The sequence below is a fragment of the Rhamphochromis sp. 'chilingali' genome (genome assembly GCF_963969265.1).
Source record: "Rhamphochromis sp. 'chilingali' genome assembly, chromosome: 14".
Lineage (NCBI taxonomy): Eukaryota > Metazoa > Chordata > Actinopteri > Cichliformes > Cichlidae > Rhamphochromis > Rhamphochromis sp. 'chilingali'.
Window position 1 is genome coordinate 24,446,480 of NC_137941.1, and position 23,707 is coordinate 24,470,186.

At 40.1% G+C, this 23,707-nt stretch overlaps 1 protein-coding gene across 9 annotated transcripts in view; it reads left to right on the forward strand.

The window, feature by feature from the left end:
* The window catches only part of usp9 (ubiquitin specific peptidase 9), a 36,071-nt gene that overhangs the window by 6,363 nt on the left and 6,001 nt on the right, over nucleotides 1-23,707 (forward strand). For 4 of the 9 annotated variants that reach the window (XM_080902701.1, XM_080902700.1, XM_080902704.1 and 1 more), the window contains exons 3-41: nucleotides 1,292-1,437; nucleotides 1,790-1,869; nucleotides 3,383-3,495; nucleotides 4,535-4,753; nucleotides 5,897-6,012; nucleotides 6,119-6,370; nucleotides 6,465-6,600; nucleotides 6,695-6,847; nucleotides 8,725-8,829; nucleotides 8,971-9,177; nucleotides 9,274-9,410; nucleotides 10,379-10,417; nucleotides 11,836-11,969; nucleotides 12,064-12,154; nucleotides 12,355-12,468; nucleotides 12,578-12,806; nucleotides 13,191-13,286; nucleotides 13,419-13,630; nucleotides 13,846-14,086; nucleotides 14,286-14,435; nucleotides 14,631-14,751; nucleotides 14,879-15,009; nucleotides 15,530-15,808; nucleotides 15,923-16,048; nucleotides 16,370-16,507; nucleotides 16,687-16,853; nucleotides 16,954-17,062; nucleotides 17,154-17,300; nucleotides 17,436-17,582; nucleotides 17,712-17,919; nucleotides 18,015-18,235; nucleotides 18,542-18,729; nucleotides 19,241-19,414; nucleotides 19,503-19,644; nucleotides 20,562-21,318; nucleotides 22,524-22,647; nucleotides 22,737-22,962; nucleotides 23,081-23,210; nucleotides 23,376-23,561. In XM_080902701.1, the coding sequence (XP_080758827.1) occupies nucleotides 1,292-1,437; nucleotides 1,790-1,869; nucleotides 3,383-3,495; nucleotides 4,535-4,753; nucleotides 5,897-6,012; nucleotides 6,119-6,370; nucleotides 6,465-6,600; nucleotides 6,695-6,847; nucleotides 8,725-8,829; nucleotides 8,971-9,177; nucleotides 9,274-9,410; nucleotides 10,379-10,417; nucleotides 11,836-11,969; nucleotides 12,064-12,154; nucleotides 12,355-12,468; nucleotides 12,578-12,806; nucleotides 13,191-13,286; nucleotides 13,419-13,630; nucleotides 13,846-14,086; nucleotides 14,286-14,435; nucleotides 14,631-14,751; nucleotides 14,879-15,009; nucleotides 15,530-15,808; nucleotides 15,923-16,048; nucleotides 16,370-16,507; nucleotides 16,687-16,853; nucleotides 16,954-17,062; nucleotides 17,154-17,300; nucleotides 17,436-17,582; nucleotides 17,712-17,919; nucleotides 18,015-18,235; nucleotides 18,542-18,729; nucleotides 19,241-19,414; nucleotides 19,503-19,644; nucleotides 20,562-21,318; nucleotides 22,524-22,647; nucleotides 22,737-22,962; nucleotides 23,081-23,210; nucleotides 23,376-23,561 (6,691 nt within the window). The remainder of the gene's footprint in view (nucleotides 1-1,291; nucleotides 1,438-1,789; nucleotides 1,870-3,382; nucleotides 3,496-4,534; nucleotides 4,754-5,896; nucleotides 6,013-6,118; nucleotides 6,371-6,464; nucleotides 6,601-6,694; nucleotides 6,848-8,724; nucleotides 8,830-8,970; nucleotides 9,178-9,273; nucleotides 9,411-10,378; nucleotides 10,418-11,835; nucleotides 11,970-12,063; nucleotides 12,155-12,354; nucleotides 12,469-12,577; nucleotides 12,807-13,190; nucleotides 13,287-13,418; nucleotides 13,631-13,845; nucleotides 14,087-14,285; nucleotides 14,436-14,630; nucleotides 14,752-14,878; nucleotides 15,010-15,529; nucleotides 15,809-15,922; nucleotides 16,049-16,369; nucleotides 16,508-16,686; nucleotides 16,854-16,953; nucleotides 17,063-17,153; nucleotides 17,301-17,435; nucleotides 17,583-17,711; nucleotides 17,920-18,014; nucleotides 18,236-18,541; nucleotides 18,730-19,240; nucleotides 19,415-19,502; nucleotides 19,645-20,561; nucleotides 21,319-22,523; nucleotides 22,648-22,736; nucleotides 22,963-23,080; nucleotides 23,211-23,375; nucleotides 23,562-23,707) is intronic. The other 5 variants (XM_080902705.1, XM_080902707.1, XM_080902706.1 and 2 more) reach the window with 3 other exon arrangements.

The window sequence follows — 23,707 nt, forward strand, 5'->3', positions numbered from 1 at the left end:
ATGTGTAAATCTACCATTTTGTGGGTTTTTATTTTTTGATAAAGTTATAAATGTGACTAAGTAAGCTATGCAATAAATGAGCTTCCTTTGTGAGACGTAACGCATTCAGTGATTTGTTTCTATATTTTGGTAAATTCCCTCTTTACTTGCTTTTTGTGGTTGAAAATTAAGCTCTAAACCTCAACCCAGTCAAAAATACAAAAAAACAAAACAGATTTACACTTGCCTGAAAAAGTAAATGATCCTGAGTGATAGTGTGACCTTCAGCTATACAAGCTAAGGCTTGAGTTAAGCATGCCTAGAGACCAGTTGGTGGCCTCTGTCAACCGTTGCTCGTTAGGGGGGGGAAGTGTGCTGTGTGACCGGTCGGGAAGTGGTTGTAGGCAGTCACTGTAAAATTGATTGCTAAAGCCCCAGTCATACAGGCCTAGAAATCAGTCAGTCAGTAGTAATCCCAAGTTACAAAGGAAAAAAAGCATTATTCCTTCACTGGTTAGCTAGTGGTTCCTGGGTGATGTTAGCAGACACTCTGTGAAATTGGTCATAAAGAGAGAGGTTTTTTTTTTTTTTGTTTTTTTGTTTTTTTGTTTTTTTAATCAAAGGCATGTGGATGTGTTTAAAAAAAGAAGAAAAAAAAGATAGGGGTGATATTTTATGACTTATGTCTTTTGCCCACTGAGCTAAAAAAATGAAAGATAACTGACTGTTAAGTGAACTGGATTTAATGGAGGTAATTGTCAGAAAAGATGAGAACAGTGAAATTGTTAGACAATGCTGCTTTTAAAGGTTAGGGTATTAAAGTTTAAATAAACTGAGGAAAAATGAAAATATAATTAGTTGGCCACTAACACTAGTTAGATGTTTTAGTAAAAACAAAGGAGTGAGTGTGCTGGAATAAAGCCATTGTTTTCCAAAATGCTGCCCAGGTGCAGGTCTTTTGAAATGAGGCATACTGCACATCGAGGGCCGTGCTGTCGTGTGTTTGTAAGCTGGTTCAGGCATTTTCTTTACATCAACTTATTGTTTGGTGCACTTTTTTGGAATTGGTGAATTTATTTGGATTTGTAGAAGCTAGGAATTGTTAATGTGTGAGTGCATTTTTTTTCAATTTGTTTCTGCATTCGTAATTAACCACATATATATCATTAGGTTTTTAGTTTGGATTTTAAGCTACATTTGCTTTTGATACTTGGTCTGCCATTGCATTTTTTTCCTTTCATAGCAGCATAGACCTGAAATCCAGAAAGATTATTACATGAGATCTGATTTTGATGGTCTGCATTTTTTCTAGACGTCATCTCCTAACTCATCTAATGAGAACTCTCCAGTGAGCCCACCAGATGAGCAGGGCCAGGGGGATGGTCCCCCTCAGCTGGAAGAGGAAGAGCCAGCTTTTCCTCACACTGACCTAGCCAAGCTCGATGACATGATCAACAGGTAGGTCACATTTAAATCTCAGCTATGACAGAGAGTAAACTCAAATTGTTTTGTAAGCATACATAACTTGGTTAAAAACATTTTTTAAATTGGGGGGATGGGAGGACCCATGTCTCCTGGCATACTCTGCGGAGTCCATTTAAAGTTTGCTTCGTGTTCAGTCTGAACACATCACACCATTCACACTCTCACAGCAGAGTTGCCTAACAGCAAAGTAAATATAGCTCTTTGGGGTGCAGTTAGACAATATCAATGTAATATTTATGCATTTTACACAGGTGAATATTACAAATATTGCACAGTATCCTTTTCCTCTTTTTTTCTGGCGATTCATGTCTTTCTGTTCTCCTAGGCCTCGTTGGGTTGTTCCAGTTTTGCCAAAAGGAGAGTTAGAAGTCCTCTTGGAAGCTGCTATAGACCTGAGTAAAAAAGGTGGGAGTGCACAGAATGTTCTTTTTCATAGAGGAGCTTTGTGGCACTGACATCCTGCAGTCTGTGCTTATGGCTTTCACTGGCTAGTTTTTTGTCAATATAATATAATGTGAAACATCTAACAGATGTAGGAAATCTCTTTCCTTTGAGCTTGTTAAATAATGAAACACTCAGTAGAATATAAAATAGTCAGTGATTTCTTTTGCCTGTTTTACTTAATTTTCCTTGCGTGCTTTGCACATCAAGAGTTCCTGGATGTGTAAAAATACTTAAATAATTTACAAAGACATAAAATGGAATATTACAAAATCTTCATGTGTAGTTGTAAATTTCAGATGCAAGTGTTTTTGTAACTTTTTTAGAACTTCATCATATTGATTAATTGATTAAAAAGATTAGCACTAAACTCAAACATTTTCCCATTTGGTACTTGGTTTTGTACTTTTTGTTAAATACACATAACCTTTACTTTTTACTTAATCTGCAATATTGACATAATTATGTAAAGAGAACAGTGAAGAACTGGCCTTGCTATTGCAGTGTAGGTGTTCAGCTCTGTGCTGCCTATAACATTGCTAACAATTACCTTTTAAATGTTCTTTAAATTGATCCAAGATTTACAGTTATGCAATCAAAATATGTTGTTAACATATGTTTTGTATTTCTTATATGAAGTATACCAAAAGGACTTAACTTTTAAATTGCATCAGTGATGATATTAATCTCGTGCATATAGGGCAGTTGTCTCTTTTGATGAAATCCACCAAAGTCAGTGAGGAATCAAAAAGAGCGAGTTGTATACAGAGACATTTTTTGTACTGGAAGTGCCCATGACCTCCTTAACAGAGGCTTCTCTCAGGTGCTTGTTGTTGCTAGGTTACAAAACCGTCTTCTTTAAAGTTTTCTCCTCTGTCATTATTTTTAGTGTTGCTACTGTAAGTTATGCCCCTTCTGATTGGTCTCTAAGAGAGAAGTGACATTGATGAGAGCAGGAGTATTCCCAAAACTGACCTGTGTTCAGCTGAGAGGCCTGTAAAGCGCAGCGGAAAACTGCTGTGTGCCTGAGGGCATTTTTTCTCTGAGGACTATGAGTGGTATCAGTGCTCAGCTTCATAGGATTTCTATAGAAAAGATGTGCTGACAGCACATAAAACTGCATATGGACACGGGTCCTTAGTTAGGTTCTTATTTTATGTTTATGTTAACTGAACAAGTTTATTATTCTTAGGCTTCAGACTCCTCTAAACACTTTTTCCAAGTGTTTTTCTTTTTCTACTGTTTGCCCTGGATAATGTCAGAAAGAAAGGAAATCCTTGACTCTCCAAACGTTCTGTTTATTAGAGGCACCCAATCAGAAGATAGTCAACTCAAATATGTTTTTCACTATATGAATGCTTTGTTGTTGTTGTTGTGCCTCTCATTCTTATTTTTCATCTCCTTTACCTTGCTATTATTATTATTATTATTATTATTATTATTATTATTATTATCTAATGGGTGACTTTTCTTGCAGGACTGGATGTGAAGTGTGAAGCATGTCAGAGGTTTTTCCGAGATGGTTTGACTATTTCCTTCACAAAAATCCTCACAGACGAGGCAGTCAGTGGTTGGAAGTTTGAAATCCATGTGAGTTTTTTTTGCTTCTGCCTTACAGTTTGGTTTGATTTTTTTTTAAGATGACCATGCTTTCAAATAATCACAATAAAGAACCTATATAGTATATTTAAAAGCAAATTCACATTTTTATGAGATACAAAATCGTTCTTGTATGTTAGATGCTTTTCTAAAATTTGATTTAAAGGTCCAGATTGTCCTGATGAGGGATGGCGGTCTGTAAAACCTGTTTCTTCATTCTTTGCCTTTATCTCATTAGATACATCCATTGTTCAGATCTTAGGTTGGTCTGCAAAGTGAGTTGTTATGTAGTTTTTGTAGATTTAATAGAAAGAGGCATTTCCAGCAGTGATCAGTGATCTTTTTTCTTTTTTTCTTAAGCTCTTGTTCTTGAAATTGATCTGTGGAACGTACTTGAAATAAACCAGTAAGACAGATGTGTGAGGATTTAAAGGCGGAAAAGGGGTTTTTGTTTCTCTTCCTCACTGTGGATTCTTTTTTTTAAATCTAATCTTTTTCAGTATATTATACATCATCATGCTTGTCACCTGCAGCTCCTTTTAAAATGAGACACTGAGAAGATGAAGCAGTCAGAGACTTGTAAAGTCTAAAAGCTTGCTGGGAATGCTGTGATGAGTCAGTCCTGTATTGATTGCTCATATCTGGTTTCTACAGACATGTGAACTAGCCAGGAGCCATGCAGAACAGCCTGGTTGCTGGAATTTGACCAATGGCGTGACTAGCAGGAGTGCTCTTCCTTTGTTTGTGTGGAAGTGTAATTTCTTTTGTTGACAATGTGGAATCCTCATTAAAGGCAACAAAATGTGGGTGTAATGAGTGAAATGTGCAATTTTTCTCTAGCTTGGGAGCTGAAGAGTTAAGCCTGTCAGACTTCAGGGTTACTGGGGAGAAACCATGAATAGTAAAATGTGTGTTGTAAGGCTGACCAGAAGTTAATCACAGCAGCGTCGAGGCTGGGCTTTTTCCAGTTCTTGATATTGTTCTTGTGATCCTGCCTTTCTTTCTTTTAAACTCGGGTTTTATTCCACAGAGGTGTATCATAAATAACACACACCGGTTGGTGGAGCTATGTGTGGCCAAGCTCTCTCAGGACTGGTTTCCTCTACTGGAGCTGTTGGCCATGGCCACCAACCCTCACTGCAAGTTCCACATCTACAATGGCACACGGCCCTCTGAGACCGTCCCTGCTGGAGCACAGCTGGCTGATGATGAACTCTACGCTCGACCACCAGACCCTCGATCTCCCAAGGTGACTCAGTACAACAGTTGACCATAAAAACTGTAAAATGACTAGTTTATAATCTGATTCACATTAAGTGATCCAGACTGATCCAGTCATGCGTTTTGTATTGTATAACAAATCCTTAGGTGTATGGAAAATTGTCAAGATATGTCATGCAGAAGATGAGCTTTGAGTTTTCTTTCTTTTGAGGAGAGTTAGCTCGTCTTTCTTCCTCAAGACAAACTCCATCAAGTGACATTTTAGTCTCGCCCTGAAGACCCTTTTGAAATAAAGAATCCCTCTCTGGAGCTGCCTGATAAAAAATAACATGGACTTCACTGTCCCTAAGACATTTAATGCTTATGTCAGAAAGCAGATTGTATAAAAGGGAAGGTGGATACACCAGAGAATAAGAATTGTACAGTAAAGGAGTGATGAATGCAGTGTGGGCACAGGGTCAGTAGAAGCAGTACTGCAGTATTGCTTGCCTGTCTGGCTGTCTATTGGCAGGGGGCCCAGGACTACTTAGTGTTTTACTGTGCTGTTACGTCAGAGATTATTATTATTATTATTATTATTATTACTATTATTTTTAGGAAATTTAAATCAAATTACTCATTACTAAATATTTAACAGCAGTGCCAAATTTAAAGTTAATTTTTAGCTAAAGGAAATGGTAAATGGTAAATGGCCTGTATTTATATAGCGCTTTACTAGTCCCTAAGGACCCCAAAGCGCTTTACATATCCAGTCATCCACCCATTCACACACACATTCACACACTGGTGATGGCAAGCTACATTGTAGCCACAGCCACCCTGGGGGGCACTGACAGAGGCAGTGGAAGACCAAAGGAAGACCAGCTACATTAAAATAAGAGTTGAAGTTTGAAGCTTGTTCTCCTTAGCAGTGTGCCTCTTTCACAAGCCATGCATCTCAACTGAGAATAAATATAGAAAACCAAAGAATAGATATGTTTCTTCAAGCTTGCCAATAGGAATTTAGTTTGAGAAGTTGTTCATTTACACAGAGAAAACAATTTCTGTTGTAGTTTCAACCTAAAGTCTCTGAATGGAAGCTGATGATAGTTTAGCCTGTGTAACCAACCTGACTTCACATTAAAGGGTGCTTATACAGTTTGTTTTTGTCCCTTGTTTATTCTGATCACAGGGTTGGTTGGTGGACTTAATAAACAAATTTGGCACGTTAAACGGGTTTCAAATTTTGCACGATCGCTTCATGAGCGGCCAAGCACTGAATGTCCAGATCATCGCTGCACTTATCAAGTAAGTGCTGACACAGCACAAGGTTTTACACCACGTTGCAAAGTGCTTTTGGTGCAATGGTCTTGTTTCTGGAACTGACTTTCTGTTTCTACTTTCTGTTTTACAGGCCTTTTGGCCAGTGTTATGAGTTTCTCACATTGCACACAGTAAAGAAGTACTTCCTTCCAGTCATCGAGATGGTTCCCCAGTTTCTAGAGAATCTCACAGATGAGGAGCTAAAGAAAGAGGCCAAGAATGAAGCCAAAAATGACGCACTGTCCATGATAATCAAGTCTCTGAAGAATCTGGCTTCTCGTGTACCAGGGCAGGAGGAGACCGTGAAGAATTTAGAGATTTTTAGGTTAAAAATGATTCTTAGGTAAATATCAAATTCAGTCTTCTCTGATAAAGATTTTGTTTAACTTTAAGTTTGATCAGGTTTTAAACATTTTATTTTTGTTTTTTACCACCAGGTTATTGCAAATTTCTTCTTTTAATGGCAAAATGAATGCACTAAATGAAGTTAACAAGGTCATCTCCAGTGTGTCCTACTACACTCATCGGCATAACCCTGAGGAGGAGGAATGGCTGACTGCAGAGCGTATGGCGGTACGCTCAGCTCTTAACATTTGTGTTTTACATCAGGGATTTTAATGTCTGTGAAATTCATTTCTCCTTTACACATCTCATTATGGTGCTTCAGGAATGGATCCAACAGAACCACATCCTGTCCATTGTGCTGAGGGACAGTTTGCATCAACCACAGTATGTCGAGAAACTGGAGAAGATCCTTCGCTTTGTTATCAAAGAGAAAGCTCTTACCATGCAGGATCTGGACAACATCTGGGCTGCACAGGTACTCTGCAATTGATCATTTAAAAAAAATAAAAAATTATAGCCTAAGAGCCCTTACTCGTGGTTTTATCAACTACTCTTATTTTCATACGGAGGCAAAAATCAAAGTTAGATAAAACCTTGCAGATGGTTGAACAGATGCAGCAATACAGCACAGTACGGCATTGTTGCAAGATTACAAAACATGTTTTATGGGGCTTTGATCCAGGACGTGGTACGCACTGTGCTTGACGTTTGCGTTCAGTGCACTGTTTCAGGGACCTGTGGCCAAAGGAGCAAAATGGGCACTTTCAAAAACTTGTGCAAGATGTCAGTCATCTAAACTATTAACCCTTATTGCGGATATGCAGCAAGCTATGTCACTGTTAAAATGCATACCTGGTGCAGCTCTTTCCAAGAAAAGAATGCAGTAAATGCAGTACAATGGTACAAGCATACATGCACCAACGCACAATATCAAATTTTCCTCCCTTTTGTATTTGCTGTAGCAAAGGCAACTTCATTCTTCACAAGAGCTCCTGAGGTCTATGTTTGGGCTTTGCTCTGCATGGCGACAGACTGCCATTGCACAGTACAAGTCATTAAAAACGATGGCTTTCAGATTGCAGCGTGAAAGCACCTTTTAAATGTGTGGTTTTGTTTTGTCTTTTTCTTTTTTAGAGAGAGATTTTACTAGTGGTTTCTAAGAATCCTGAAGATTATAATTGTTTTGCACTGGCGCCAGCTTTATTGGACTATGTTTTACAATTTTAAGATTTTAAAGATTGCCACATTCTTGTCAGTAGTGCGGAACAAATAATAAATAAATAAAAAGATGTGTCCTTGCCCAGGTATGTTTTATAGATTTGTTTTTTTTCTAACCTCAACCCTGTTTGTGCAGTATCTGTACAAACTGTGCCTCCATGGTGTGATCATGGCACACAGCTCTAGATTTCTGCAGTGCTCACACCTATAAATCGCTGAGAATGTATACGTCATCTTTCAAATCTGTCTTACAAGAAAGAGCTGGCAAAGATTCAAAAGAATACAATCAGCTGACAGAACAGAACAATAATCAACGAATCATTAAAAACAATTGCAAGGATAATTAAACCTGTTAGCAATGATCACAACTTTAATTTAAGGACAGGTTCGACTTTATTCTAGTTGAAGAGTGCGTATGTACTTGACATGCCAAGTTTGCTGCTTGCATTGGGGAATATTGAAGGTTATGTTTTTACTGGGTTTTGAATTATAGTTAGAAAATTTAAAGAGATGAGAAATATGAGGAGGATTGGGAGCAGTAATAGTCTCTTATAAATGGATGACATGTACAAAGCACCACTACTTATTGGCTAAAAGCAATTGAATCCAACCTTTTCAATACATAAGTTTAAAGTTTTTCATAACTTTTGAAGTGTTGTATTCTATGGTAGATACTGATGTAGTTTTGTTTTGCAGCAGGACACTAAAATGTATGCACATAGTCAAGGACAGACATGAAGGTTGGACTGCATGATATTTTTTTAAGCTGGCAAAATACAGACATCCTTTTATTCTTAGCAAAAAGGTTAGATAGAAAGTATGAGATGGAAGGTGAGTCAGGGCTGAGCTGGGGTGGAGCCTGAAGCATGTAGAACACTGTCATCACCAAGAAAAGGACGTGATTTGGAAAGTAAACTTCTCTGGACCAGACTTCACGCACTTTCAACATTCTAGTAAATTGACTTAAAATGATCCACTGTTAATAGGGAATTTTCTCTCATTTAAACAAGCAAATTAGAATATACTTTTTGTAGTGTCTTTATAATAGCCAGAGTAAACCCTTTATCACAAAGTTTCTGGTAGAATATAAATATTGTGACCCTGACAGCTGAACTGTTCTGTGTATGTCTGCAGGCTGGTAAACACGAGGCCATCGTTAAAAATGTCCACGACCTGTTGGCTAAGCTGGCGTGGGACTTCTCGCCTGAGCAGCTGGATCACCTTTTTGACTGTTTCAAGGTGAGTAAGACTTGTCCTCAGTAGTTACAGGCGATAAAGGATTTTTGTCCACAATGTATATTTTTCATTTGCTTTCAGCTGAATCGTGCTGCAGTGTAATTGTTCCACTGATACTACTGTAACCCCCCCCAACTTCTATAGGCAAGCTGGACCAATGCCAGCAAGAAGCAGCGTGAAAAACTGTTGGAACTTATTCGCCGCTTGGCTGAGGATGATAAGGATGGTGTGATGGCCCACAAGGTCCTTAACTTGCTGTGGAACCTAGCACACAGCGATGATGTGCCTGTAGACATCATGGACCAGGCTCTCAGTGCTCACATCAAGATATTGGACTATAGTTGCTCACAGGTACATGCTGCGGTTTATGTTTGACTCCAAAAATATGAAAATAATAGGCTGGTCTTTCTTAACTCTATACTGATGATGTTTAATTTTCATTCACAGGACAGAGACACCCAGAAGATTCAATGGATAGATCGCTTCATAGAGGAGCTACGAACCAATGACAAATGGGTGATCCCTGCCCTTAAGCAAATCAGAGAAATCTGTAGCCTCTTTGGAGAAGCTCCTCAAAACCTCAGGTAAGGTCATGGTGGAAATATATTCCTACATAAATGCACAAAAAGCACAGTTCTAATACTGGCAATTATTTTTTTTTTTTAAAGGTATCATTTACTGTACTTTTAATGCTTTATAATGAATTATTTATATTTATTTTGCACAGAATGCCTGAACACTCATAAAGAAAACAATTTTCTGTGTTTGAGCTGAGCATTTATCCCAATGGCTGAGGCGTGTCAATTTTGCATTTCAGAAAATTAATGGCATTGCAGTTTACATTTTATTACACCGCTGTAAGATAACATTTTTTGTCTGCAACTCATTCCAGTGCACTAATTATCCATCAGCACTAACCAACAAAGCTGGACAACCTTTTTTTTTTCTTCCTTATTTGTTCAATATCTCTCAGTAAATCAGTCAAGCAGCATGGGTTGGTGAGCATTGTTTTGTTTTGAATACACTGGAAAGAGCTGAAAAGCTGCACTTTCCGCTTTAATTCGGACCAAAAGCTTTTACATAAGATCGCATCATGCCAGTCAAAATACACAATACTTTATAGACACGATACTAGTTCTGTCCAGTAAATAATATTAGTTAATTAAGTTCATCTGAGCAACTTTACAGATCACAAATATACCTTAATGGAATTCAGCCATTATCAATTTAATTATTAACACTTGGCTTTTTCCCAAAGTGTAAGTCAAGCATACATTAAAGCTTGTTCTGCGAGTGAATCAGGTTATCGTGCAGCCCCCCCCCCCCCCCCCCCCTTTCTTTTTTCTTTTTTCTTTTCTTTTCTTTTCTTTTTTAAGCTGTGTACTCTAGCAACTCAGGGTCTTCAGGCCCCAGAGTAGCATTGATTTAAAGTTACTATAATAAATAATTTTAAGTTTGATTGTGCAACATTAAATTGTTTAGACTTGGAGTAGTGTTTTTCTTTAATAGTAACTGTAGAAAATATGTAGCACACATGCCTGTTGTTTTTCAGAAAGAAAATGCCAATTTACATACAAACGAGCTTAGCGGGGTAAGTTTAATGCTAATTCCAGGGCTCTTCCTATTTCTGTGTTACGTCAAGTCTAACTTTCTCTTTGACATATTAAAATGTATAAAAAATGCAAAATCCCTGCCGTGAATACGCTTAAGCAATTCCTTCATGGGTTTCATCTCAAATGACTTACTGCTTATTCAAATTCCTTAAAGTTTGTGCATGTGTAGGTCAGGCAAGATTAGGACAGCTCTAAATTGCATTAACTTTTATCATTAATGTTGTGTTGTTTGAAACCTTGGTGACCCAGGTGGCAAGTGTTTGCTTAGCTGTCAGGTTGTTTATAGGAGCAATTCCCCTTAAGAGCAAAAATGAGTCCTACAGAGAATTATAGCTTATATACCAAAGTTGCATCAGTTTGTTTCATAATTGTAATTGATGACTGTCTTTAGTAAGGATTTTTGTTTTGAAGTCACATGAGGCTTCTAACAACTTAAGTGTGACAGGTCTGTGGACTGCTTACATGAGTAACTAATGTTGTGCTCTCAGATTTGAACAGAATCAGGGTAATCTCGGTATTTATGGTGACATTAATACATTCAGGGTGTGGTTGATTCTTTCAAAGCGGTTACTCAATGATGTAAAATGTAGTTATTTAATAGGTGAAGAACAGCCATCACTGGATAAACTCTAGTGTGTTTAATTTCTCTAGAGACGCTTGGTGGGAGTTTCTTGGTGGGAGCCATGGTGCATACACAGCATTTAATCTAGTAGTGAGTTGCACAGCTCAATGAAAGGTCCTTTGAGATGGAGCCCAGCTCTTCCTGATGCCTTTCAGCTCAAATCATTCAATGCAAAAATATCAGGGGTATTTCATGCCTTGGATCCACATGTCTCATTTATGTTAACATGTTTTTTCCCCCTTTTTTTAGTGTTATATATATTTTTTAAATGTTATATTTTTTTATGAATTCAAATTGATAATTGGTGTCATCACTGTACTGTTTTTTTTTAAGTTGTTCTTATAAGACAATATAGCTGATGAGTATAATGGGATGGGGGAAAAGAAAAAATATTAAAATGATTTTTAAGTATCTGCTGATTCTCGCAGGACTCTTTATGGTTTATACTGGCTCTCAAAAGTACAGGTTTGCAGGCTTATTCATTTTCAGACCAAAACATTCTTGTGGAAATAAGGCATGAAATGGCCTTTATTGATATGACTTTCTTTGCTGGTTATTCTATAGCATACATACACACAGAGATGCAATAAAAGCTGCTTTATTTATGCCCCTAATACAGACATATGAGAAATCAGTCTTGCTATGTTTTCTCAATCACAGTTGTATCACTAAAAGTATGTAGATTCAATTTCAGGCTGGTCAACAGTCTTGTGTTTTTACTCACTGCTTTAAAACCGCCTATATCCACCAATCATCCTGCTGTTCTCTCTTCAGTCAAACTCAGAGAAGTCCCCATGTTTTTTACCGCCATGACCTGATCAACCAGCTGCAGCATAACCACGCACTGGTGACGCTTGTGGCTGAGAACCTCTCAGCCTACATGGAGACCATGAGGCAGTTGTCTAAAGGTACTTTGGTCAGACCAGATATGGTCCTCTATATTAGTTGTGTCAGTTGAATTGTGTACAACCTGCTGTGTGACTCAACATGTCTCTTTTTCAGAGGAACAAGCAGAGTTCGACCCACAGACAGTTAGACCAGGAAGCCGCTATAGCCATGTCCAGGAAGTCCAGGAAAGGCTCAACTTCCTGAGGTACATTACATTGGACATTGCATAGTTAAATATATAAAATGTAGTAGTAAAGTAGTACTCCTTGGAGGGGAAAAAGAAAGAAACAAGGTAGGATCCTGTGTAAAAATGTGCAAATATGATACAAGTCCACATATTGCGTCAACATCACTCTGACCTTCTGGCCACCAGGGTCCATTTAAATTTAAATTTGTATGTACCAGGTTTCTGCTAAAAGATGGCCAGCTGTGGCTGTGTGCCCCGCAGGCCAAGCAGATCTGGAAGTGTCTGGCTGAGAACGCAGTGTTTCTCTGTGACCGTGAGGCTTGCTTTAAATGGTATGGCTCTATTTCTCCTTGCCTATGGCATAATTAGTTTCTTAATTGAAATTTGATAATCACAAAGTATGCTTTCTGAACGATGTGTTTCTTTCCCATCACTTAATAGGTACTCCAAACTGATGGGTGACGAGCCAGATCTGGACCCAGACATCAATAAGGACTTCTTTGAGAACAATGTTTTGCAGTTGGATCCCTCTCTGCTGACAGAGAATGGGATGAAGTGCTTTGAGAGGTTCTTCAAGGCTGTCAACTGCAGGGAGGGGAAATTGGTAGCAAAGCGCAGGGCCTACATGATGGATGACCTGGAACTAATAGGCTTGGACTATCTCTGGAGGGTGAGGAGAGAAGTTGCAACAGGCACACATGAACATTTTATTTTTCTTTAACATTTATTTTTTAAGGTCATGAGAATTTGATTTAGGAGAAAAAAAATTGTACCTTGAAGATTGTAATCACGTTCTCTTTTTTTTTTTCACCTTTCTTGCCACTTTAGTGCCCCAGAGCTAAGATGTCTAACTTACAAATTCTCTGTTTAGGTGCTTTAATAAAGATTTACTGTGCATGCTCTGCAGCTTTGAAGCTTCACACAACTACCTGATGTTTGGGTTGTTAATGTTTTCACATGGCCTTTAAAGATGAGGCTGCTGTGCACTTATCTCAGACATCCACACACATGAATGTATTAAAGACTGACTTGCAGCTCTTCTGTTTTCTCCCAGGTGGTGATTCAAGGAAGTGACGACATTGCAAACCGAGCCATAGACCTGCTGAAAGAAATCTATACCAATCTGGGACCAAAACTACAAGTTAACCAGGTACTGTGACTTCTCTCAGTTAGAGAAACTGTTTCATCTGCTGTTCCAAATTGTTAGTTCGCATGTTTCAGTACTATATACATTAGTAATATCGAAGTCTTTGACCATTTTTTTTCTTGTCTCCCCTTTTAGGTTGAAATTCACGAAGACTTCATCCAGTCATGTTTTGACCGCCTGAAGGCATCCTACGACACCCTTTGTGTGTTAGATGGAGATAAAGACAGCATTAACTGTGCCCGTCAGGAGGCCATCCGCATGGTACGAGTTCTCACTGTGCTTAAGGAGTACATCAATGAGTGTGACAGTGACTATCATGAAGAGAGGACTATACTGCCCATGTCAAGGTACTGTCGCAATTACATCATTGATTCAGTTATCATAAATGCCCATATCTCATTTGTCGAATGTCATCCGATTGACAAATAAAAACATGAGACATGAAAACAAAACTACAGCACAAACATTTTGCAACATTTCTCTTCATGAGATAAGTAAGGTGTTGACATTACTTTTACTATATTTCAGTTATTTGAACCTCTTTACTCTTTTCTTCTTGCAGAGCTTTCCGTGGGAAGCATATCACATTGATTGTACGTTTCCCCAACCAAGGTCGACAGGTGGATGATTTGGATATCTGGTCACACACAAATGACACAATTGGCTCGGTTCGGCGTGGTATTCTAAACAGGATAAAAGCAAATGCTGCCCATACCAAGATCGAGCTCTTTATTGGTGGAGAGGTTGTTGATCCAGCTGACGACAGGAAGCTGATTGGACAGCTCAATTTGAAGGACAAAACGGTGAGAGAGTGATATTCTGTTGGACTGACAAAAGAATCACTCTGATGAAGCTGCTGTACTGTGATTATTTTTTTTGTACTAATATATGTACTAATATATTTATTTTTGCTCTTTATTAATAATGCATTAACGCTGCCTATACCAATATTAAGACTTTGAAATAAAAATGTTTCCTTGCACGGTAACTGTTTTTATACAGCTTATCACAGCCAAGCTGACCCAGGTGAGTGCCAATATGCCCTCGAGTCCAGACAGCTCATCTGACTCATCCACTGGCTCTCCTGGTAACCACGGTAACCACTACAGTGATGGCCCCAACCCTGAGGTGGAGAGCTGTCTTCCGGGTGTGGTAAGTAAAGTGAATAGATTCTGCATAAGCTGCACATGCAGTTTCCATGTTCCATATATATTCCATATACTTGTACAGCACTAACAAGTGCTAGTTGATAGTTAATCAGACCCCTCTAAATATGATGCAGTAATGCAATTATGTGCTGCTCAGTATGTAAGCAGACGTACTGTAACACCCTCTGCTCTCTTTTAGATTATGTCGCTGCATCTGCGCTACATTTCCTTCCTGTGGCAAGTGGCCGACCTGGGGTGTAACCTTAACATGCCCCTGCTTAGAGATGGAGCTCGAGATCTCATGAAACTCATGCCCCCGGGTATTACACACACCTGTGCTCACAATATTACACACCTAGGTTGCTTGGTGATAATGTACTCCTATGCTAATGCACACAGACGGTGTTATTTTAAGTGGTCTTGTTTGTGCGGTTTCTTTGTCCTTAGATAACACTACAGTGGAGAATCTGAGAGCTGTTTGTCTGGACCATGCCAAGCTTGGTGAGAACAGCCTGAGTCCTTCTCTGGACTCACGCTTCTTTGGCCCCTCACCCTCACAAGTGCTCTACCTCATTGAGGTGAGTGTCACTGTGCCCTGCCTTGTTATACATTGTGTTCCCTTTTATCTATATACCCTTCATTATCAGATTTGCATAATGTATGCTGCTGTACATTGACCAGCAGTGGAACAACCCCAATGGCACCTGTAATTTTATAGTGTAATCTGTATTTAATAGGAATATTACACAGGAGTGAGTTTTGTTAGGGTTTTTTTTTTTTTTTCCCAGCCCTCATTATGTATTTAAAGAACTTTTTTTTCCTCCACTAATAGGGCATGCAGTCACTGCCTATGGGGAGTTGACAAGCAAGGGAGAAAAATGAAATAAACATACATTGGATGAATATGATTTTTGCTGAGAATGTGTTTTTAAAAATGAGTTTGCTGAAGCTGCCATGCTGGTTGTTTCATCCAGATTAAACTTTCAGTCCCAACAATTGACAAAGGCTGTGGGGTGTGGCTTTTGAACCTGTTTGATTCTTGGATGTGGGGCGTGCTAGAAAAATGTAAGATTGATTTTTTTCTTGTGTGCGTTCCAGGTTGTGTATGCTTTGCTGATGCCAGCCAGTGCCACTCTGGGCGAGGATGCCAGCGACTTCCAGTATAATTTCTTGAAAAGCGGTGGTCTGCCCCTGGTTTTAAGCATGCTCACCAGAAACAACTTCCTCCCATCTGCTGACATGGAGACACGGCGTGGAGCTTACCTCAATGCGCTCAAGATCGCCAAGCTCCTCCTGACTGCAGTAGGCTTTGGACACGTGAAGGCTGTTGCTGAGGCCTGCCAGCCTAATGCAGAGGGAAATATTCCTGTCTCTCCGGTTAGGTCACACTCATGATGCACACATAGACAAACCTGTATTACTTGTTTGACACTAGCACATATGCTTGCCATACTCTTACGTGCCTGCTTCTTTCTCAACACCTCTCTGCAGATAAATCAGGCTACTCATGACCAGGCACTGGTCCTCCAGAGTGCCCTGCAAAACATCCCCAACCCTGCCTCAGAATGCATGCTACGAAATGTAGCCATTCGCTTGGCCCAGCAGATTTCTGATGAGGTAAATTTTAGTGAGATAAGTTAAAGGAACTGATTTCTTTAAATTGTTTTTTGTTTGGTTTTTTAGGGAGGTCACGGTATCTTACCTTTAAAAATAAAAAAATAAAATAAATAATTATTTTTTATGATAAAGGCAAATGTGTTTATAAGCATTAAAAGGGCTGCAATTAAGGGCTGACATAAGTAGGTTGATATATAGTTATAATTATTATATGTTGATATGAAAAGCATAAAATATATTCAAGCAAACACTGGATGAGTAGACCCATTTGAGCTATTATGTCTGTAACAGTAGATTTTCTGGAACTGTTTTTTTCACTAGAATTTCTTCCAGGCATCGAAGTACATCCCGGACATTTGTGTGATCCGTGCTATACAGAAAATTGTGTGGGCATCAGGCTGTGGTACAGTGCAGCTTGTTTTCAGTTCCAATGAGGAAATCAGCAAAATCTATGAGAAGGTAAAAATGACTCTGAATGCTGATGTGTTTTGTTGACTGTGTTCCAGCAGCACTTTAAACTGTCTGCCATCAGGTGTTTGATGTATGAGGAAAGAATGCTAAAGCTTGATCAGCAAAAGTCTAAATCTATATGAGGTTTTGATCAGCCTGGTGACCTTTATCTGTCTTTGTTTTTGTAGACGAATGCAGCAAAGGAACCAGATGGAGAGGATGAGCAGGTGTGCTGTGAGGCCCTGGAGGTGATGACACTGTGTTTTGCCCTCATGCCCACAGCTCTGGACACACTCAGTAAAGAGAAGGCGTGGCAGACCTTCATCATAGACTTGCTGCTACACTGCCACAGCAAGTAAGGATACCAGTTTGCATTCTAGCCACCTTCTGAGTAATGAGATTTAAGCTTTGGGTGGGGGAGACATGATGCTGATTTTGAAATCTGTTTTCAACAGATCGGTGCGGCAAATGGCCCAGGAGCAGTTCTTCCTTATGGCAACTAGGTGCTGTATGGGCCATCGACCCCTTCTCTTTTTTATCACCCTCCTCTTTACTGTACTAGGGGTGAGTGGCTATATTTCTTTTGTATTTTAATACCATAACATCACTGCAGTCCACACAACAGAATCCTAACTTAATCCATGTCTGTTTCTAGAGTACGGCCAAAGAGCGAGCCAAGCATGCTGGGGACTACTTCACGTTGCTCAGACACTTATTAAACTATGCCTACAATAGCAACATCAACCTGCCAAACGCTGAGGTGCTGCTCAACAATGAGATCGACTGGCTGAAACGAATACGGGTAAAAGAGCCTTTTAATCATTGTTAATGATTTGTTTTAGCTGTGCAAAATGTGTAAGGAATCATAATATATGCTGTTGTTCAACTAGTTATTTAAGGCAGAAGTGAGGCTGTACTGTATGTTTTCATTTGCCAGGACGAAGTGAAGAGGACAGGGGAAACTGGAGTGGAGGAGACGATCTTGGAGGGCCACCTTGGAGTCACCAAAGAGCTGCTTGCCTTCCAAACCCCAGAGAAGAAGTATTACATCGGCTGCGAGAAGGGAGGAGCAAACCTCATTAAGGTGAAACACACATTCATGAAAACAGTGCTACTATAATGAGAATATGTCCATCCTGTATTTTTCTTGTTTCACATAACATCACTAAGAAACCATATCTTCTTCTTCTCCTTTTTTTCCTGCTTGATTTAGGAGCTGATTGATGACTTCATCTTCCCAGCATCTAATGTTTACCTGCAGTACATGAAGACTGGCGAGTTCCCCACAGAGCAGGCCATCCCAGTGTGCAGCACTCCTGCTTCCATCAATGCTGGTTTTGAGCTCCTCGTGGCGCTGGCTGTTGGCTGTGTCCGCAACTTGAAACAGATAGTCGACACTCTGACTGACATGTACTATTTAGGTATGGAGATTGCTTTGGCTTTAGAGATGACGCCGCCCAAGCAGCTTGTAAATTACAGTATATATGAGGGTGTTTTTACTTTGTTCTCCATCTAGGTTGTGAGACGCTGACAGAGTGGGAGTACTTGCCTCCAGTGGGGCCACGGCCCAACAAAGGATTTGTAGGTCTGAAGAACGCTGGGGCCACTTGTTACATGAACTCTGTCATTCAGCAGCTATACATGATCCCTCCTATCCGCAATGGCATCCTTGCCATTGAGGGCACGGGGACCGATGTGGATGATGACATGTCGGGGGATGAGAAGCAGGAGAATGAGGTACAGTGAGAGTTTGTGTTGCAAGAGATTTAGTCCCAGTTTTCATCCTTTATCAGCATCCAGTGACTGACAGACTGGCCAACTATAAGCATGGAGGTCATGTAGGTAGAGCTTGGAGCTGAGGGCAGCATAATTACAAGACCAAATAGCAAATCACTTCACACAGTGACTTTCCCTCCCAGTTGTCATTTAGCTGCTGTGATTTGTTTTCCCAACTAAACAGCAGCAGTTAAAAACGATAAACAATTTTAGATTTAATGACACATGTGGATATCAATATTTCACCTGCGTATTTTGTTTCCACAGAGCAATGTAGATCCTCGTGATGAGGTGTTCAGCTATCATCACCAGTTTGATGACAAACCTTCCAGTAAGTCAGAAGACAGGAAAGAGTACAACATCGGGGTCCTGCGTCACCTGCAGGTCATCTTTGGCCACCTGGCTGCATCCAGACTGCAGTACTACGTCCCTAGGGGATTCTGGAAACAGTTCAGGTATTGCAAAGACTCATTTGTTTTGAGCATCAGCAGTTTGCCTAGTTACCTGTTCCTGAAGTCTAGCGGGCTCTTATACCAAATGTTCTCGTCCTTGCGAATGGGGGATTCCAGAAGTTATGTCAGATCTCCTGCCACAGGCGGCATTTTTGTGTTGTTTTCAGCCAGCCGTGGGTACCACAGCGGTTGAGTTGAAGACGCAGTCTATGATCATGTCCGTTTTTACCACAATGTCAATGCCACATCAATATAGAAGCTTAGTGTGTCCCAGATTATACAGTTATTCTGAAAAGAAAAAGATGTCGAAAGGGGGGAAAAAGAAACTTGTTGATTTCTTTGCTTCCAGCTTCAACGTCTTTTACTCCTACACCAGCGTCGAAGTTGATGTTGTATCTGAGTGCCTGTGCCCTCAGCACTGCTATAAATGCTTTCAGAGCTGTGGTGGTGTCAATGTTTGCTAGCAAGGCGACCAACGTAGCAACCATAATGTATCCGTGTCTTCCTGTTTTAGGTTATGGGGTGAGCCAGTTAACTTGAGGGAACAGCATGATGCACTGGAGTTTTTCAACTCTTTGGTGGACAGTTTAGACGAGGCTTTAAAAGCACTGGGCCACCCTGCCATGCTCAGTAAGGTGCTGGGAGGATCTTTTGCTGACCAGAAAATCTGTCAAGGATGCCCACACAGGTAAGTACACATACTTTGTGTTTGGTGACTGAATATGGGCAGCAGTTTAAGACACTGTATACTTAACCCACAAAAAATGTGTTGTCAGATATGAGTGTGAAGAGTCGTTCACAACACTCAATGTAGACATCAGAAACCATCAGAACCTGTTGGACTCAATGGAGCAGTATGTAAAAGGAGATCTGCTGGAAGGAGCAAACGCCTACCACTGTGAGAAGTGTAACAAAAAGGTGAGAAGTTGGTGTCCTTCTGTTTAGTATGTGATGCTTGTAACTAGGGGTGGGGGGAAAAATCGATACTGTGTAGTATCGTGATATTTTGTTTGCTAATAATGTATCGATACAGGGACAGCAGAAATCGATATCTTGTTACAAAAAAGGTTTTTGTGGACTGGAACTGCTCTGACTTCAGAGCATGTTAATCCTTTTTCTAAGCAAGAATCCTGACACTGTCCAAATGTGTTTAACTTTTTTTTTGGCAGCAATAAACATGACAGTTTACTTATTTTAATTTAAGACATGTTTTATTTTAATTAAGTTTAAAACTTTTTTATTTAATGTAAAATTATATTTTGTTTTAATTTACTTTCAAATTCTTCAGTTGCTGAAGGGGCTGCATAGTTTTCATATTGCATAGTTCAGAATAGCTATAATTGTACCAGATGGTTGCATTCAGTTAAGTTGGACTAGACTGTAATACAAACCATTCAGTTTGTCAACAATAAAACTGACTGAAATGAGAGAAAGACTGAGTGTGAGACTTTGATATTAGATAAAATGAATATTGAAAACGTTTACCTTTATGTACAGAATCTGAATATCGCAAAATATTTTAAAAAATTGCAATAATATCGTATCGTGAGTTAAATATTGTGATAATATCATATTGTGAGTTAAATATTGTGATAGTATCGTGAGTTAAATATTGTGATAATATCATATCGTGGGATGTATGGTGATTCCCACCTCTACTTGTAACTGCTCATGGGAAATTCACGCCAACTTTTACCATCATTTTCACACTGAATCTAAACAAACTTTGTTGTCCTCTGTTTAACTTCTCACCAGTTCCCTTTTCCTCACCTGTTTTTATGCTTTTTGCTTTAAAGGAGCCGTAGATAATCTGTGATGCTTGTTCTCCCTGTCAGGTGGACACAGTGAAACGTCTGCTGATCAAGAAGCTGCCTCCTGTCCTCGCTATCCAGCTGAAGCGCTTCGACTACGACTGGGAGAGGGAGTGTGCCATCAAGTTTAATGACTATTTTGAGTTCCCTAGGGAGCTCGACATGGAGCCGTACACGGTAGCAGGTGTGGCCAAGCTAGAAGGCGACGACGTAAATCCGGAAAACCAGGTTATCCAACAGAATGAGCCCTCTGAACCGACGCCACCAGGCAGCTCCAAGTATCGCCTGGTGGGAGTGCTGGTCCACTCAGGCCAGGCCAGTGGCGGACACTACTATTCGTATATAATCCAGAGGAATGGGGGTGATGGTGAGAAGAACCGCTGGTATAAATTTGATGATGGTGATGTGACTGAGTGCAAGATGGACGATGAGGAGGAAATGAAGAACCAGTGCTTTGGAGGGGAATACATGGGCGAGGTTTTTGATCATATGATGAAAAGGATGTCGTACAGGAGGCAGAAACGCTGGTGGAATGCCTACATCCTGTTCTACGAACGTATGGACTCAATGGACAAGGACAGCGAGCTTGTCAAATACATCTCGGACTTGAATATCTCCTCCACTAAGCCGCATCAGGTCAAGATGCCTGGTGTTATCGAGTGCAGCGTCCGCAAACAGAACGTCCAATTCATGCACAACCGAATGCAATACAGCCTGGAATATTTCCAGTTCATTAAGAAACTTCTGACCTGTAACAGTGTCTATTTAAACCCTCCTCCAGGTATGCATCAGTTTTGTGTGTGCGGGTAAATTCAGAGCTAACTCTTTGGATCCGAAAAAACGAATGACTCTTTTTAGCTAGAGTTTAGTTTAGTGCTAGTTTCTTTTTGCTTTATGTTTGCTCAGACCTTTTGAGACATGGTTCCAATACTGGAAACATTAACTGTAGCAGATGTTTACAAAGCCATCTGCTGCCAGATATCATGCTGGTAAATCATGGTTGCAAACACCAGCTAATATAGCTGTGTTTGATCATTTTATTAATCAAGGTAAGGTCCATGTAATCTGGAAAGCCTCTTAAGAGAGGGAGACCTGAACAAGATGGCAATGAAAACAGGCAATCGATAAAATGATACCAGCGAGAATAAAATAAACAATACTCAGATAAGACAGTCCAACCATCCACTCATGTTGACAGGTTGTATGAAAAATAATAGCATGTATTTCATTACTGATGCACAGATTGTGTTGTTCCTCCAGTAATGGCCGTGCTCTTAAATTCCCCCTGAAACCTACTTTGATCTTTTTGATTAATTCCTCATTGTATCTGATCTGTGGGTTTCAAAGCTTCTCTCTTAAAGATACAGCTGCTGCCAAAAATATTTGTATCACTAATCTATGCCTAAAAAAAAATTATATGTATATATTATATCTCACTCAACTCAATGTTATAAATAAAATTCTCATGGAGGGGAAAAAAAAATTGATGTTTAGTAGGTCAGCACAGACTGCTTAATACTGCACTACCTCTGTGTTAGGCATTACAAAGCTCTGATGCATTATTATTTGAACCAGAGCCCAGTGATGCCATAACCCCAAAAACACAGAATTTGTTCTGATCATAAGAAAATAAGAAAACAGTGTCAGTTTAGGTAGTTTCGCATTTTATTTGAGCTTGCTCTGAGCCTTTAAGCTGCTGCCTCATTTTGTGAGCCGACAACTTCCCATCTGCTGTTTCATTATGTGCATTTCATGTTTCATCTAACTCCAAACAAAGGAAATGTCTGTTTGCTATTTACACACTCCAGTGGAGTTGCATATTTCACTTCCTTTGTGTGTTTCTTAGCCAGCTCTGTTGATGTGCAGTAGTTACTTTAAGGAGAAGTAGTTGCGTGAAGCCTTAGTTGCATGTTTAAGCATTGAAGAATTAGCTGCAGTTACATGGAATATTTTCTTTGTTTTGGTAACCGCTACTCTTTCTTTTAGGACAAGACCACCTTTTGCCAGAGGCAGAGGAGATTGCTATGATAAGTGCTCAGCTGGCTGCTAGGTTTCTCTTCAGCACAGGTTTTCACACCAAGAAAGTAGTACGGGGTCCTGCCAGTGACTGGTGAGCCTTGCTGTTTCTTTTTTCCTTTTTTTTCCCCCTCAAGTGTTCCTGCCCTTGTTTACACATGTTTATCTTGTTTTCCCCTCTAGGTATGATGCCCTTTGCATCCTGCTGAGACACAGTAAGAATGTACGCTACTGGTTTGCACACAACGTTCTGTTTGCTTATCCTAACCGGTTCTCTGAGTACCTGCTTGAGTGCCCGAGCGCTGAGGTCCGTGGGGCATTTGCCAAGCTCATTGTCTTCATCGCTCACTTCTCCCTGCAAGATGGCCCCTGCCCCTCCCCCACTGCCTCGCCTGGACCCTCAGCTCAGGTTGGTGCCAGGCTTACATCTGGGCACTGGAAAAACGACTTTAATTCGCTCTGTCTGGCCTCACATGTTAACACGATGCCTTTGATGGACTCCAACTGATTTCATGTTTGTGTTTTAGGGCTGTGATAACCTCAGTCTAAGTGACCACTTATTGAGAGCTGTCCTCAACCTGCTCAGACGAGAAGTTTCTGAGCACGGCCGTCATCTGCAGCAGTACTTCAACCTCTTTGTCATGTACGCCAATCTGGGTAAGGAGCGCACAGAGATTGTTAAGCTTTTATGTACATTTGTTCCTCAATGAATTCTACAAAATTTTATGTAAATTATAATTCAGTTCTTTAATAATTAAAGTTATTTGGTGCTTGGAATGCTTTTACTTTCTTCTGACCTGTCATTACTCCTGCCACATGCAGGCCTGGCTGAAAAGACGCAACTGCTGAAGCTGAATGTTCCTGCCACGTTCATGTTGGTCGCTCTGGACGAGGGGCCTGGCCCTCCAATTAAGTATCAGTATGCTGAACTGGGCAAGCTCTACACTGTCGTCTCTCAGCTGGTTCGCTGTTGTGACGTCTCTTCACGCATGCAGTCCTCCATCAATGGTGAGTTGTTGGGGTTCTCCCCCCCCTTTCTCCTTTTAGGCACAAGTTGTATGAGCTCAGTTAAAGTGAACAAGTGATTGTGTGAAAAGGGTTAGTGAGAGCCCAGTGAGGATTTTCATCCTTGCTCAGGATCTAGTGACTGACAA